Here is a 15874-nt window from a genome sequence, read left to right as displayed (position 1 = left end):
CCGGTTCTTCATTGCCTTCAAACCCTCGTCCCAGACATGGCTGACGATGGGAATGGACCGGACCACCTTCCTGTAGGGCTCCTTAAAATCATAAAGGAAGCACTCTGTTTGAACAGAAGGCATAATCGGAAGTTTGAATCTACTGGAGGCTCTTTACATAAGTTTGTGAAAACCCCTAATGTCTGCGGGGGAGAGTCCACTGGGTCCGGGATGACAATCATCCCACTCTATACGTTGGTTAGACCTGTTGTCATCCTCCTGATCCTCGTCCGAGGAATCATCTTGTAAATCCTGGACCCCTGGAGGTATACCTGGCCCAGGTATCTGCAGTTGTGAAACTATCTGGGAAGGTTCACCTGGAGAAACCACTGCAGAAGGTGATGGTGCAGGCTCAGCTACAGCTTGTACTGCAGAGAAAGAGGAAGCAGGAGGAGCGGTTTGAGAAAACCTGGTCTTATAATCCAGCAAAATGCCCTAAAGGTCTGCCAAAAGGGAAACCATCTCCTGGCCTGCACTTTCCTGTCGATGATAGGATTGCTGGTAAGAGCATTCATGAAGGTATTCATCCTCAGAATCAGTGTCTTGGCATTTCACTAACAATTGGGAAGGACTATGGGCATAACCAAAAGAGTCCTGATCATCGTCAGAATCCTCTTCTTCCTCCAGTAACAGTGCGGGAGGCAAGGGGGTAACCCTCCCTGGAGACGTCATATCCGGTGTAATCCTCCTCAGGGAAACAGAAATCCTCTCCGTCAACGAAGATGTCGTCGACGGTACCGTCAGCGATGGGATTGCCAGAGAAACCGTCGTCGATGTGGCCGTCGACAGAAGATCCACCGTCGACGGTTGAATTGCCGACGACGAGATGGGTGTCGTTGACACTGCCGTCGACGAGACCGTCGACACTCCTGCCGTCGTTGCTCTAGTCAACGACACCGTCATCGTCGCTGCTGTCGGCGACACTCTCGTCGTCGTCGCCGTAACCGTCGTCGACGCTCCCTTCAACGCTGGCATAGACATGTGAAGAGTAGAAGGTACCGTCGACGAGCCCGTCAACGGTGTAACTTTTTTCACCTGGGATTTAGAAGCCTTCGTCGACGGAGCCTTCTGCAGCGTCGTCGATGATCTGGAATCCTTCTCTGACTCCTCAGATGATAGAGAAGCAGGCTTCTTAAAAGCTTTAGCAGACTCCACCACTGCTGTAGCTGAAGAAAGTCCTTCCCTCTCCTTTTCTCTGTGGTGAGGAGATTTGCTAGGACTCCGGCTCTCAGACTCACGGGGATCTTTTTTGAGGCCTTGACTGGGCATTATGAGGATGGTGAAGTTTCCTTCCTCGACTTCAGCTTCTGGACCAAGTGAAGAGGCCACCCTCACGGTCCCTGAGGGTCTTTGTAGAGAAGATGCAGCAGATTTTGCAGTCCGCTGCCTTGTAATCAGGATACAGGCAATAAAAGCAGTCCTTATGCCTGTCCTCTACATACAGCCTTTTCTTGCCACAGGTGGAACAGGCCTTGAAAAGGGCTTTCTTCTCCTTGTCAGACATTTCCAGATGGAACACCAAACAATTAGAGTTGAAGTGAGCAGAGCTCAAAGGAGACTCCCTTAGCACAACGTGCAGTAGAAAATCTGAGGTTCTCTCAGGAGGGTTCTAGGTGGTGAGGCTAATCTGATTGGCTGTTGCTTTGCTTTGGTCTCTTTTGCAAAAAGAGGTGGATATGCTACAAAAGGGAATGAGGCCTAGGCCTTTTTCTTTCTCTTTGGTAGCTACTGCTATGTTATTTTGTTACCGAGACTCCCATTCCGACGACGGGGAATGATACAAACTATGGGAATCTATGAAAGTTACCAATACTGTAGAACCAAAGTTACAGGTAAGTAACTTGTTTTCTTTTGTTGAAGAGACATTTCTGCCAGCTGTTGAAAGTTTTGCAAAGTTTACAAAGGTAACAAATTTCGCAAATATGTGAGATTTCAGAGTTTATCATTTTCACAAAACTTCACACAGTGAGTACCCGTACTCTCCTCAGTCCTGGAGAAGTTCCGGTACTCACGTAAAACAAATCAGAAGTGCCAGTACTCAGTACCGGCCCATTTAAAGCACTGATTGCTGCACTTTTCACAATTACACTTGCGGTGGTGAATGCATCTTTGACTCCCAGACTCAGCCTCTGTGCGCTCGCTGACAACCCCCACCCGCGCTCACTCCCGAGGTGACTTCCCTCGACAATTGGACACCCCTAGACTGGAGCAGCTGCTCGCCGTGTATTGGGGGCGATCCCTGGTGGGAGGCGGAGTAGCAGAGATGCGCGAAGAGAGGGCAGTGCTGAGAGCAGTGGGAGATGCCCAGAGCTGCCAATGTGCACCGAGGGTCCAAAGCACCCCGAAGTCGTCCTTCACTGAGGATTGTACAGATGGGCAGGACCATGGCCGATGGTATGGGACAGGAGGAGGCCTCTCTGCTGGGACAGCAAGGAGAGCCCACATATCCCGCAGACAGGTACGCCCTATTATTAATAACTTTTTTTTACATCACTTGTACAGCGCTTCTCTGCCTTATGATGTCGAGCGCAAGCGTGCTCCTAGGCGACTATTGTTTCAGTGCACAAAGGACGAGGCAAAGGCCAGGATCACATGTTGTTGAGGAGCCAGGATTAGAATTCAGGTACCCTAAACGTACGTCTGGCCATATAACCACTAAGCAGCGCTTACAACAATTAGCCTGTGCTTCCAAGCGACTTCAAAGGCAGCCACGTTAAGTAAATGGTCTTTTTAAAGACCTGGGAAGTAGTAAGACAGACGGCGGCAGACCACAACAGCTCCTCTTCCCCCCACGTGAGCCAGGCACGGGGCTGGTGTTGCTCTGGCCCTTGGGCCATTCACACCTCAGCTCCCCATGTGCAGAAGCATTGTTTTCCCCTGACATCTCCGCCCCAGGCCACCACAGGCAGGCCAATGGTTTCTAATGCTTTGGCTCCATCAAGTGGCCAAGTGGCGCATCAACTATGAAAATCAGCGCCTCTCAGTTTAAACCGGGTCAGCTGATTTTCATTCGGTAGGGTACTGTCGGGCAGAGTCGGTTTTAACCGATTTCCGGACAGCCTACTTATATGTTATTAGAGTCGGGCAGCTGTCATCCTTGAGAATCAAAAAGTAAGTTGGTTATAAATCAATCTACTTTATTATGAACTAGTGCAATTCAGAACTATTATAACTTAGAGCAGAGCACCTATAACATTGTACAGAATCATGTTCAACTTATTTGTAAATCAAGTGGAGACTGGTGACAAAATAGTAATCGAAGAGAGGGGACTGCATTGAGAAAGGAGAGGTGTTTCTTTTCCTCTCCTACAGCCGAAAATTCTAATCTGACCTGCCTTGATTTACAATTAAGGGGAATACAATTCAGTATATATTTACAACTGCCAGACTTTAATTTATGAGCAGAATTCTCAGATCCGCACTATTGCATGATAAAATTGATTGATTCATAACCAACCTACTTTTAGATTAGATTAGGAATTTATTGAGCGCGCAAATCACCCTGGGGCATCTCGGGGCTGACTAGAGATTGGACTACAGCTAAGGGGAACCGGACTAGGATAGTCATTAAAAAAGGAAGGCTTTCAGATGTTTCCTAAAAGTGCAATGATTCGGGATGGCTCGCAGGGCCTGAGGGAGCTGGTTCTAGTACCTGGGAGCCAGATAGGAGAAAGCTCTCCCACCTGTCCGGGTAAGACGAATTCGGGGAACTTGTAATAGACCCAGTGTAGTGGATCTAAGCTTCTTGCTAGGGCAATATTTGATCAGTTTTCGTTGTAGATAGCGAGGACCTTTATCGCTAAGGGCGTTATGGGTTAGGCAGCAGATTTTGAAAAAGGATCTTTTTTTTTTACATTGAGCCAATGCAATTCTCTAAGCAACGGAGTTGACGGAGAGCTAGCCAGGCAGTTTAAGATCATTCTTGCGGCCGCATTCTGAACAATTTGACCAGGAGAGTCTCCCCCACTTCTGCCAGCAGGGCGCTGCCATAATCCAAGCGACTCGTTACCATTGCGTGAACTAAGGTCCTGCGATGGGGGGTGGGTATAAACGGAAGTATTTTCCAAAAAAGTCGGAGACCGTAGAAACATGTACCGGTCGTAGTCGCAATATGGTCTTTCATAGAAAGAGAGTGGTCAATTTTTATTCCTAGGTTCTTTACGGATGGTTTCGGAGAGGGGGCGCTGCCCAATTGGTCAGGCCACCAGTCATCCGACCAGATGTCTGGGGCTTTTCCCATTAACATTATCTCCATCTTCCCTGGATTCAATTGAAGGTAATTCACAGTCATCCAGTCTGAGATCAACTTCATACCATTGGCGAAGCGTGTTTTTTCTAGCTCTGGGCATTTCCCGATAGTGAACATGAGCTGCGTATCATCTGCACAGGAGATGATTTCAAAACCCAGCTGTTCCACAATCTGAGCCAGAGGGGCCATGTATATATTAAAGAGGGTAGGACTCAGACAGGTACCCTGTGGGACCCCCTTCTCCAAGGGCATTTTGGCCGAAAAATAGGGACTTAAAGTGACCATTTGTGTTCTCTCCGACAGAAAATGTAGTAGCCATTTTGAGGCTGTTCCTTTGATACCGCAGTCAGATAGTCTCTCCGCTAGCTTAGTGTGAGAGATAGTATCAAAAGCTGCGGAGAGATCCAAGAGAATCAGTATTGCGAAACCGCCGGAGTCAATGGTCTGTCTTAATGAGTCGGTAACTGCTAGGACAGCGGTTTCTGTGCTAAAGCCTGGGCGAAAGCCCCACTGTGAGGAATCCAGGATTTCGTTCTGTTCCAAATAGAAACTGAGTTGTTGGTTTATGATGTTTTCCAGCAGTTTCCCAAAAAGAGGTAAAAGGGAAATAGGCCGATAGTTACTGAGGGTTGCGGGGTCTGCTGTGGGTTTCTTAAGAACAGGACGGACCACTGCTTCTTTCCAGGTAGATGGAATTATGCCTGTGGATATGGAGCAGTTAAAAATGTCGCAAATTACTGGTGCGCAGCTCTTGGCTGGGTGAAGATCACACAACTTTAATAGATACGTGACTCTCAAAATACAAATGTGACAGACATAAGTTACGTGGTAGGCCTCCAATATCCACATTATAGCATGATGTCCGCCTGATATCACAAGCATACCACACATTCATAACAGGGACACTCACTCAACTCTAAAAAGAGGCAAGTGAATCCTAAAGTATAAGAACAGAATCATGTTGGCTGCTGCTGATTTAAAATGATGGGAGGTGTTACCTCGAAACCGGGCCGGTCCTCGGATGCTTTTCTCCGTTCTGGGAAGGACATGGCTTTTGTAGTTCGGACTGGACTGTTCCCATGGGGCACAGGGTCAGCGCTGATTTGCATATCGCCATTGTCTAACCCAGGGTGGTGTGGAGTGGAAAAACGATGGATTTGGGCCCAGATCTTTGGACTGGGGTGAATGTGTGACATTGATCCACATTCTGTCCATCACTGTTGTGTTTGCAATTACCGCTCTAAGTGTACTAGGCTGATGAGAGGTGTTACCTCGAAACCGGGCCGGTCCTCGGATGCTTGATTCCGTTCTGGGAAGGACATGGCTTTTGTAGTTCGGACTGGACTGTTCCCATGGGGCACAGGGTCAGCGCTGATTTGCATATCGCCATTGTCTAACCCAGGGTGGTGTGGAGTGGAAAAACGATGGATTTGGGCCCAGATCTTTGGACTGGGGTGAATGTATGACATTGATCCACATTCTGTCCATCACTGTTGTGTTTGCAATTACCGCTGATTTAAAATGAAGCACAGAATTTCTGCACAGTTAAGAGGACAGAATAGGTTTGTACCCAAGAAATATACTAAAGTAGGGAGCAGAAGATTAAAAAACACTGTGATTTGGAGGTTTTCTTTTGCAGCACCCACACCGCATAGCACGGAGTGGTCCCAGAGGAAGTGCCCTGGAGTTTTGTGGAGCCCACTAAGCTAATGGGATAAGTGCAAGAAGGTTACACTGCATCACATTGTGCAGTGGATTGCTTCATGTGTGGGGTTTGTGATTGGAATAGATTATGTAAAAATAAAAAAAAGTATGTGAATAATTAGGTTATTCTATGATTCGTTCCTTTACATGTACAGAACAGGTAAGTGGTAAAATTACCTTTTGTTAATCCCCACACAGATATCTAGGCAAAGTTAAGTGGGCAGTGTGACAAATGAGGCTCCTATGAAAGCCCACAAATATGTAAAGTACAAGGTTCAGGATAAAACAAATTGACTGTCTGTTTTTAATCTTATATACATCTGGCAAATATTGAAATAAAATATAACTGCAGCTCAGGCCTAACAATTTTAAACAAGAGCGTTTGAGAAGTACCTTTCAATATATGTTTTTAATCTGTAGAATTATGGTCGCTTGATTAAGTAGGGGAAATGTATTCCTCAAATGGAGCCTCTAGGTCCATGTTATTTGTGTGCAATATCCCACAAGAACCAGCATTAACAGGAAATACTGATCACCCCACTGAAAGGAGCAAGAAGTATGCAACCGCCCTCAGTCCCCTTGCTCCCCATGCAAAGATCCACCTGATTAATAGAGAACACATCCCACCCCCACCAAATTGAAGAGGTCATCGAGTGTCTCGCCATCAAAATAGATAATTAACAGGTTCTTGACCAAAGGTCCAGAGATAATGAATAGCTCATGTAAAATCCCATCTCAGGAGTTAAACGAAACCAAGATCACCACCAAGACATGGTCTTATGAATGGGTCCCACTCCAATGAGGGAGAGAGAATTAACACTCTACCATCACCCATTCCCAGAAGCTTGAGAGAATTAACAAGGCCCTCATCATAGATGGCATCCAGCGATTGTAAGCATATAAAACATCAGATGTTCCTCCTTTTTCCTTATAGGCTCCTCCAAAAGGAGCAAGAGGTCTCCAAAATGTACATTACTAGACTTCCCTTTCTAATCACCCACAAGAACCAGACGTTCCAATTCCATTTTTATTGTGGTCTGCTGTTGCACACCACCCAAAACATAGAGAAATATACCTAAATCCACCATGAGGAGACGCCCAAGCGCTGTGTAGAAGGTTGTACGACACCGCATGTCTGTCATATTTGACTGATTGTTGATGCCCAAAAAAGAAAAGTGCTCACTCTGTGAAAAGATAAGATTAGGATTAGCGTATAGTCAACAAATAACCAGTCAAGTACAAGTGCGACTCATCTCATAGGAAGCTGAAATTCAACTAAATAAGATTTGTACCCATCATGTTATACATTACATACAGTGATACTTTAGTGAAGCAGGATTGTAGTCATTGAAGGCTAACCCTTGACCATCAGGGAGAATCAGAGTACATTTATAATAATAATTAAAAAACATTTTCGTAATTTATGGACAACAATAGATTTTCTAGCATAAGCCTCACTGACAGCGCAAAAACAACCAGTCCAAGAGGAGAATTTTGGTGTTAGGACTAGAAACAAGCTTGTAATGTGCTCTAGTCCAAGTCAGGAATGGTCAACATGTAGGCAACTACACAGGATTTGTATGCAGGAGGCGAAAGGTAACTCATGTTTTATGATAATTCTCAATAAAATCTACTTAAAATTTTAGGCTTACGGTCTTTCATGAACAAGAGCGTGAAGTGAAGATTCCATAATAATAAAGACATATAACTGCAGAAAGATTAACTTTGCATAGAAAACAAAAACGTTTGTTGCTATTGCTTCAAGTGTCCCAATAGTGGAAAGTCGACGGCATGGTGGAGTAACAAATGGATGAGCAAGCACTGCAGAAAGGGTTTTGGAAAGACTATAGGGATCATGTGAATGGGCTTTTCATTGAAGGGCTTAGAATATAAAAGGTAAGGGATTAGCATGGAGTATAGTATTAGTAGTAGCAGTATAATCTTTTTTTTTTTTTTTAATACCATATGGATCAGTTAAATTCAACATGGTACAATAAAAACTAGACAATTTACCAAAAATAAAGAGCACATCAGAAGATAAAATCAAAATTACATCAACAGTAAAAAGCCTATATTCAGACCAATAAGACATAAAAAATTGATCACCACATACAATAAACCTTAACAGACATACATAAAGCCCATAGGAAAGTTAAGAGCTCTATTAGTATACACAACAATACAATGTGAAAAGTGTAAATGTTAGAAGAAGAAAAAAAAAAACAAGTAGAAAAGACCTTACATGGAAAGCTTCAATAAGACAACTTGAAACAGCAAAATAGGTTTCTACTTCTTTTGACATTTGCAGATGAATAAAAGCAGGTCTTGCTTGTCTGAAATTCAATTTAGGAGCGGATGTTGTTTACGTAATGGTTTAAATAAGCTAAAGAACATAATAAAGTTCCTGGTGTTTTGCAACAAGATTGAATCGCAAGGACAGGGAGGCAGACTTTAGCAAACTGTTGGGCCTAGAGGAAATTCAGAAGATTGGGTATCATATATAATGGGGTCAACATAAAATGATAAAGGAAGATAAGGTTAAGATGTGGTTATAGTTTCCTAGAATTTGGTTATCTCATTTTCATCTTTAAAATCTTCCCTAAGATTTAAGAAGGCTATTTTTGTTCACTCCATATCAGCTTTAGCTATACGATCAGACTGGGTAACAATTCTGCTTATCCCAAGTCCACAAAAATGTTTGAATAAGTAAGGTTTATATTATAGCACCATCTCATCCTTGATAATTAATGCACAAGTTACTACTTGTGTAACGATATATCTGTAAGAGACATTAGTTAGTGATAGATTCCTTACCTTAGAATATCCCCAGGCGTCAGACTGGATCCGGAAAATTTTGCACAGCAATACCCCTGCGCGCCGGCAGGCGTCGTCCGCGGCTCCGTGCCCGTCGTCGGCGTCGTTAGCGCCGGAATGACGTCGGAGTACTTAGAAGCCGCCCATGCGCGCTGACGTCAGTTCTGATACACAGCTTTTCCGCGCCAGATTCGCAGAGCCATGATAGAACCAACACTGGTGCCATAAAACTAGGGCCCTGAAAGGGGTGACCTTAACCCTAGATATCGGTTCGCAGAACGGGGAGGATGGGTGGGTCGGTAAGGAATCTATCACTAACTAATGTCTCTTACAGATATATCGTTACACAAGTAGTAACTTGTGCATCTAAAAGAGACACGTTAGTGATAGATTCCTTACCTTAGAATAGATACCCCAGCAATACCAACCCCGGTGGTGGGTCTGCGAACCAATAATCCCACCAGAAAGTCCTGGAGGATGGAACGGCCAAAGAAGCCATCCCTCCGGACTTGACTGTCCAGGCAATAGTGTCTTGCAAACGTGTGCAGCGAGGCCCACGTAGCTGCCTGGCAAATGTCCTGCAAGGGCACACCCCGGCCCAGAGCAGTTGTAGTAGCCGTGGCCCGGGTGGAATGAGCCCGCAATCCAACAGGGGGCTCCTTTTTAGCCAAGGAGTAACATGCCTGGATACACAAGATGATCCACCGCGAGATGGTCCGCTTGTGCACCGCTTTCCCCTTCTTAGCGCCCACGTAATCAACAAAGAGTTGGTCATCCACCCGGAACTGGCGTGTGCAATCCAAGTAGAATGAAAGCGCACGTTTTGGGTCCAGACGGTGGAGCCGCTCTTCCTCTTTAGAGGGATGCGGTGGCGGAAAGAGGGTGGGCAAGGTGATAGACTGCCCGATATGGAAGGCCGTGTCAACCTTGGGCAGGAAAGATGGCTTAGTACGTAACACAACCTTGTCCGGATGGACAGAAAGGAAAGGAGGAGTACAAGAAAGAGCCTGGAGCTCACTCACTCTCCTAGCAGAGGTGATGGCAACCAGGAAGGCAGTCTTCAAGGTAAGAAGACGAAGAGGACAATTGTGAAGAGGCTCAAAGGGAGCGCACATCAGAAACGTAAGAACAAGGTTCAAGTCCCACTGAGGCATCACAAACGGAACAGGAGGGAATGTGTGTGTGATGCCCTTCAGAAATCGATTTACAATAGGGGACTTGAACAAAGAAGGTTGATCAGGCAGCCTTAGAAAGGCTGAAAGGGCAGAAAGGTAGCCCTGGATAGTGCCCAGAGCAGAGCCCTGCTGGGCAAGAGAAAGAAGGAAGAGAAGAACCTCCGAAAGAGGGGCAGCAAGAGTAACCACAGCCTTTGCTGTGCACCATGCCACAAATCTGTTCCACCTGCAGGCGTATACCGACTTTGTGGAGAGACGCCTGGCTGCGAGAATGACATTACAGACTTCAGGAGGCAAGTCAAATGGCCTCAACTGCCGCCGCTCAATCTCCAAGCATGGAGGTGGAGACTAAACAGGTTCGGGTGGAGGACCGTCCCCTGCTGCTGCGACAGAAGGTCCTCCTGAAGAGGCAGACGAACCGGGGGATCCACTGACATACTGAGTAGCTCTGGATACCAGTACCATCGTGCCCAGTCCGGAGCCACAAGGATGACTTGGGCCTGGTCTCGCCTGATCTTCCTCAGCACTCTGGGCAGAAGTGGTATAGGCGGAAAGGCGTATAACAGACCGCAACTCCACACGCGACGAAAAGCGTCGACGAGCGAGTGCCGCCTTGGAAATTCCAACGCGCAGAACTGATGACATTGCGCGTTCTCTTTGGTGGCGAATAGATCTAACCAAGGCTCTCCCCATTGCTGAAAGAGGCCTTGCGCCACGTCCAAGTTCAGACGCCATTCGTGATCCATCATGCACGGATGGCTGAGTTCGTCCGCCCTGGCATTCAGAGAACCTGCCAGGTGTTGAACCACCAGGGTCACCCCCTGCTGTTCCAGCCACTGCCAGAGGCGCAGAGCCTCCTGGCAAAGGGTCCACGACCCCACCCCGCCCTGTTTGTTGCAGTACCACATGGCGGTGGTGTTGTCCGTGAACACTTGCACTACACTCCCCCGGACAGAGGGGAGGAATGCCTTCAGTGCTAGACGAATCACCTGCAGCTCCAAAAGGTTGATATGGAGCTGGGACTCCGCCGGAGACCAGAGGCCTCTGATCTCCACCTCTCCCATATGGCCTCCCCAGCCCTGGAGGGACGCGTCCGTCACAACTACGTGCTCTGGCTGGCGAAGGGAGAGGGATCTGCCACTGACCCAATCGCGGTCCGTGAGCCACCACTGCAGCTGTCTCGCAGTGCCCTCCGAGATCAGGACATGGTCGGAAAGGTTGCCCTGATGCTGGGCCCACTGAAACTTCAGGTCCCACTGCAGAGCCCGCAACCGCCACCGAGCGTGATGCACCAGAAGGATGCAGGAGGCCATCAGCCCCAGAAGCCGCAGCGTCAACCTGACCGATACCCGGGATAAAGGCTGAAAGAGTGGAATCATAGCCTGAATATCCCGGACCCGCTGTTCAGGAGGATAAACCCGAAACTGCGCCGAGTCGAGAACCGCTCCGATGAAGAGGAGCTTCTGAGAGGGGCACAGGTGTGACTTTGGCACATTGATGGAGAACCCCAGCTGATGCAGGAGATCTGCCGTCGTCTGGAGGTGGCTGACGACTGTCTGGGGCGAGCCCGCCTTCAACAACCAGTCGTCGAGGTAGGGGAAGACTGAAACCCCTACCCTGCGCAGATGAGCTGCGACCACCGCCATCACCTTTGTGAACACCCGTGGGGCGCTGGTAAGGCTGAAGGGGAGCACGGTAAATTGAAAGTGCTCGTGGCCAACCGTGAACCGCAGGTAGCGCCGGTGACGTTCCGTAGGTCCAAGACAGGGCGTAGGCCCCCTTTGCCCTTCTTGGGTACCAGAAAGTAGTGGGAGTAGCAACCACACCCTACTTCTGGCCCAGGAACGCGCTCGATGGCCCCCTTGGCCAAGAGGGCCGTAACTTCCTCCTGCAGAAGTCGCAAATGATCCCCCGTGGCATGGCGGTGGCATGGCTGGAGGGGTCGCCTCGGACGATTTGCAGCACCCACCCGTCCGACGTGACATTGCGCCAGTGGAAGAGGTGATGGCGAACCCTGCCACCCACTGGCTTCACATGGGCCTGAAAACACGGACTAGGAAGGTTTTGAGGCAGGTGCTGCAGAGGGAGGTGTGGACTGGGCTCGCCGCTGTCCCCGACCGCCATTACGGCGGTTTCCACGGCCACCACCGCGCTGCTGAACATTTTGCGGTGCGTGGCTGGCAGCACGTGTGGGGGCGCCCCTTCCGTGGCCGCGAAAGGCACCCGATTGCTGGTGTGGGGCCGAGAGGCCCAAGGACTTGGCCGTAGCCCTGGAGTCCTTAAAACGCTCAAGCGCATGGTCTGCCTTGTCGCCAAAGAGGCGACGGCCATCGAACGGCATGTCCAGAAGAGTGGACTGGACATCGGCCGAAAAGTTGGCGGTCCTCAACCAGGCGTGGCGTCGAACCGCCACCGTCGTTGCCATCGCCCGGCCCAGTGAGTCCGTGGTATCCAGCCCACACCGGATGGAATATCGCGCGGCATCTCGACCCTCCGCAAGGGCTTGGGCGAGTTTAGCCCCGACCTCCTCCGGGCATTGTGGCAGCACGTCCGCGACCGTATCCCACAGGGTGTGGGTGTAGCGGCCCAAGAGGCATGCGGTATTGACAGACCGCAGTCCCAAACTCAGGGACGAGAACACTTTCTTCCCGAACTGTTCATACCTCTTGGATTCCCGATCGGGCGGGGCCGTCGGGAATGCGGTCTGGGAAGTAGAGGCCTGGATGACCAAGCTCTCGGGGCTGGGATGGGTGGGTGTGAGAAGTTGGCCTGATGTGCAGTGTTCACTATTCTAGTGATCACTATATATCAGTCCAAACAACCCTTATTGATGATTGGTTGTAAGTCAACCTTATAGACCAGCTATCCTAGTAGCATGGATACGAGCAGTCTAAGGCTAAGACTCTAGAGGGCGTGTTAAGCCAGCTGTTTTACCATCACATTACCCCTTGAACACCCAGTGAAAGGACACCACACAAGTGTTATGAAAATAAACAATGTATTTATTAGAATCACAACAACCCTGTACTCTTTATGAGGACAGGGTGCTAAGCACACAACAAAACTCTTATGAAAATACTTAAGTTAGCACGTTATACACAAATGCCCGAGGGGCACGAAAAACCATATATTCTAAAAGTGGAATGCGAATTACTAGCAGGTAAGTAGCTGTACTAATAGGCTTTGGAATCGCTAGGACTTGACTAGGGAATCGTTAAATTACTTCTAGGAGACCTAGGGGACTCGGGTGCAGAGTGTGCACTCTCACGCGGGATGCGGGACAAAGTCTATGGAAGCTAGTAAAGGCAAAGTTAGTGTTCACGGACGAACCCGACCTGGTAGGGAGAAAACGACAGTGGATCCTGACCCTAGGATAGTGAGGCTATGCTGGGACACCGAAGTGCCGAAGTTACCTAGCCCAGGGGCTGCAGCTGCATAGGTCTGAAAAGACGTCGGGAATCTCGTTGCCGGACCAGGAGCCTGGAAGGAAGAAGTTGCTGGCAGGCGACCAGTGAAGGAAAGTTCGATGGATCCAAGCCTGGATCAAGGAAGAAGGAAACCTGAAAGCAGAGAGGACCAAGTTCTTGAATCACTAGCCAGTGATTAAATGGGCACCAGGATGGCACCGGGCGAAGTCACCGCAGTCAGGTGAGTGGGCGCTGCTGGGCTCTGCAGTCTCTCGGACCAGGAGGCGTTGTCGGCGACCAGGATGGAGGTGCGAGCTGTCCCACGAAGGTTCTTGCTGTCGACGTCGCTGGACCCAGGATTGGGCAACAAGTCTTGGCAAATGCAAGGCCCACGCGGTGGACCTAAAATGGCGTCTTGGGCGGACCAGGAGGGTCCAGGGTACTTCTCCGATGGAGGGAAGCAAGGGCCAGTCTGGAGCAACCAGACCAGCAGCAGAAATGTCGTCGGGCGTCGTTCAGAAGGCCACAAGCCAGCGGGCTAGTAGCCAAACAACGCGGTGAGCAAAGCAAAAGCAGAAGGGCCCCACGCCGATCGTGGAGATGCTGGGGGGCTGCTCTTCGGTGCTGGAGCTGCTCAGGGTGGGGGCTTCTCGGACCCCAAAGCACTCACCAGGAAATTACTCGGTGGGCTTGCTGTGCAGAAGTCGTGCAGTCTTGAAGATGGCCGGTCCCTCGAGGTCTCGTCACACCCACGAATCTCAGCGTGACTGATGATGTAGGTAGAGGTCAGAGGTGCCAGGGAAGCCGGTTCTCGTCGAGCTGGGCAGTCGGATTCCGGAGGAAGGACGTGCAGCAGACCGCAGTGTTCTTTAAGATGGTGCCTGCGGATGCAGGGTGACTACTCCTTAGTCACAAGGGAGAAATCTTAGGAAGAAGTCTTGAGTTCCTTTCGTGGAAAGTAGTTTCAGGATTCAAAGATGATCTGATTTGGAAGGGGGCCAGTCTCTACCTTTATCTGGGAAAAGGGGGCTGGCACGCGACTAAGTCCTGCCCTATGGGTGGGACCAGGAGGGGGGTGGTTACACCCACTTCCTTGGCGGGCTTTTCCCCAGCACAGGGTCTGGAGTGTCCCTGGAACTGGTTCCAGCCAGCCTATGCACAGTGAGCACCGGGGTGCCACGTGCAGTCACCTTCCTCTAAAGCCCTGCCTACCTACAATACACAAAACCCTGTCTGGGACGGTGCTGGCACCGCCCCTGGCAGGAAACCCTTTGTCCTTATCTCCTGCTCTGGGAGGACTCCCAGCAGCAGGAGGGCAGACTTGTGTCTCGGTGGCAGCATCCATTTTGTGGATGCTAAGGCTCTGTCTGACTTTTAACCGGGTTATAGGTTACATGCATGTCGTGTCCCTCTAGAAGGGTGGAATGCTAACCCCGTCGCCAGAATTGGCGAGGGGTTAGTATTCCAATTCGTATGACACCTTACTCGACATGTTTTGATAAAGCGATACCAGAGTTGGCATTTAACCGCGAGGATTATAATGCACTTAAGAGTATATGGTATGCGATATCATGGAAACGGCTAAGGGATAGATCCCGAAAGCCGCAGACAGGCTCAGCTCATGCCAGAGCACCATCTCACACGATTCCAAGCACTCTGCCTTCAGGATTGTTAAGGCCTGCCATAGGAGTGACTGATAGGAGATCTGTGTGTCCATTTTAGGGTTAGATATAGGTATACTATATCTAAAGCAAAGGGTGATTACACCACCTTGCCCCAGCTGTCAAGCAGCCAGTTGTGTCAGATTTGGATGGCCAGCCAGGGGTGGCATAATACATGCTGCAGCCCCTGGTAGGCCCTGGGTACACCTATGCCCGGGGTACCTAAGGTACACTGTACAGGGACTGATAAGGTGACTCAGTATCCAATTTAGATTTGTACCTAAGGTACATGGAATCCATTTTACTGAGAGAGCAGTAGGCCTGGGGCCCTGAATAGCAGGGTCCCAGGTCAACTAAGTCAGAAAACCAGCAAAACACCAGGCAAAAAGTTGGGGGCAACCATAGTCAGGGATCTACCTTCCTACATAACCCCCCCCCCAAACGAAAGGAGATAAGGCTAGCCTTGCCAGGTAAGCCTATATTGCCTGAGTGGCCATATAAGGAAGTACCAGCACTGGCATGGTTACCCCCTATCTCATGGTCCACTAAGCAATCCCTCACCCTAAGGGTGTCTGAGGGTCTCCACCATAGGGAATCTCTACCTGTGGTGTGTTTTGTCAAAGAAAAAGGCTGGTGCTGAAATGGAGTACTGAAGTGAGGCTCCACTAATTTTGGGCTCAGCTTCCTCCAATCATTTTCCACCATAGAGGCCTTTCTTTCCAAGACTGAGTTGTTTTGGGCTCTCAGGGTCAACCTCTGGCTACCTACAGCTGGAGGTTGGGTCCCTCTGTTTGGCTTACTGGAGGGACAGGTCAGGTCTGGGGC

General features: G+C 49.2%; 1 protein-coding gene across 1 annotated transcript in view; it reads right to left on the bottom strand.

Annotated features, from left to right (window-relative positions):
* XPO7 (exportin 7) overlaps positions 1–15874 on the bottom strand; it is a 486858-nt gene that overhangs the window by 135314 nt on the left and 335670 nt on the right. The window contains exon 16 of the mRNA XM_078665516.1: positions 7068–7176. Coding sequence (XP_078521642.1) covers positions 7068–7176 — 109 coding nt within the window. The remainder of the gene's footprint in view (positions 1–7067; positions 7177–15874) is intronic.

This window comes from Lissotriton helveticus, chromosome 11 (assembly GCF_964261635.1).
Source record: "Lissotriton helveticus chromosome 11, aLisHel1.1, whole genome shotgun sequence".
NCBI lineage: Eukaryota > Metazoa > Chordata > Amphibia > Caudata > Salamandridae > Lissotriton > Lissotriton helveticus.
Note: the sequence above shows the minus strand (reverse complement) of the source record. Positions and strands in the feature narration are given on the sequence as shown.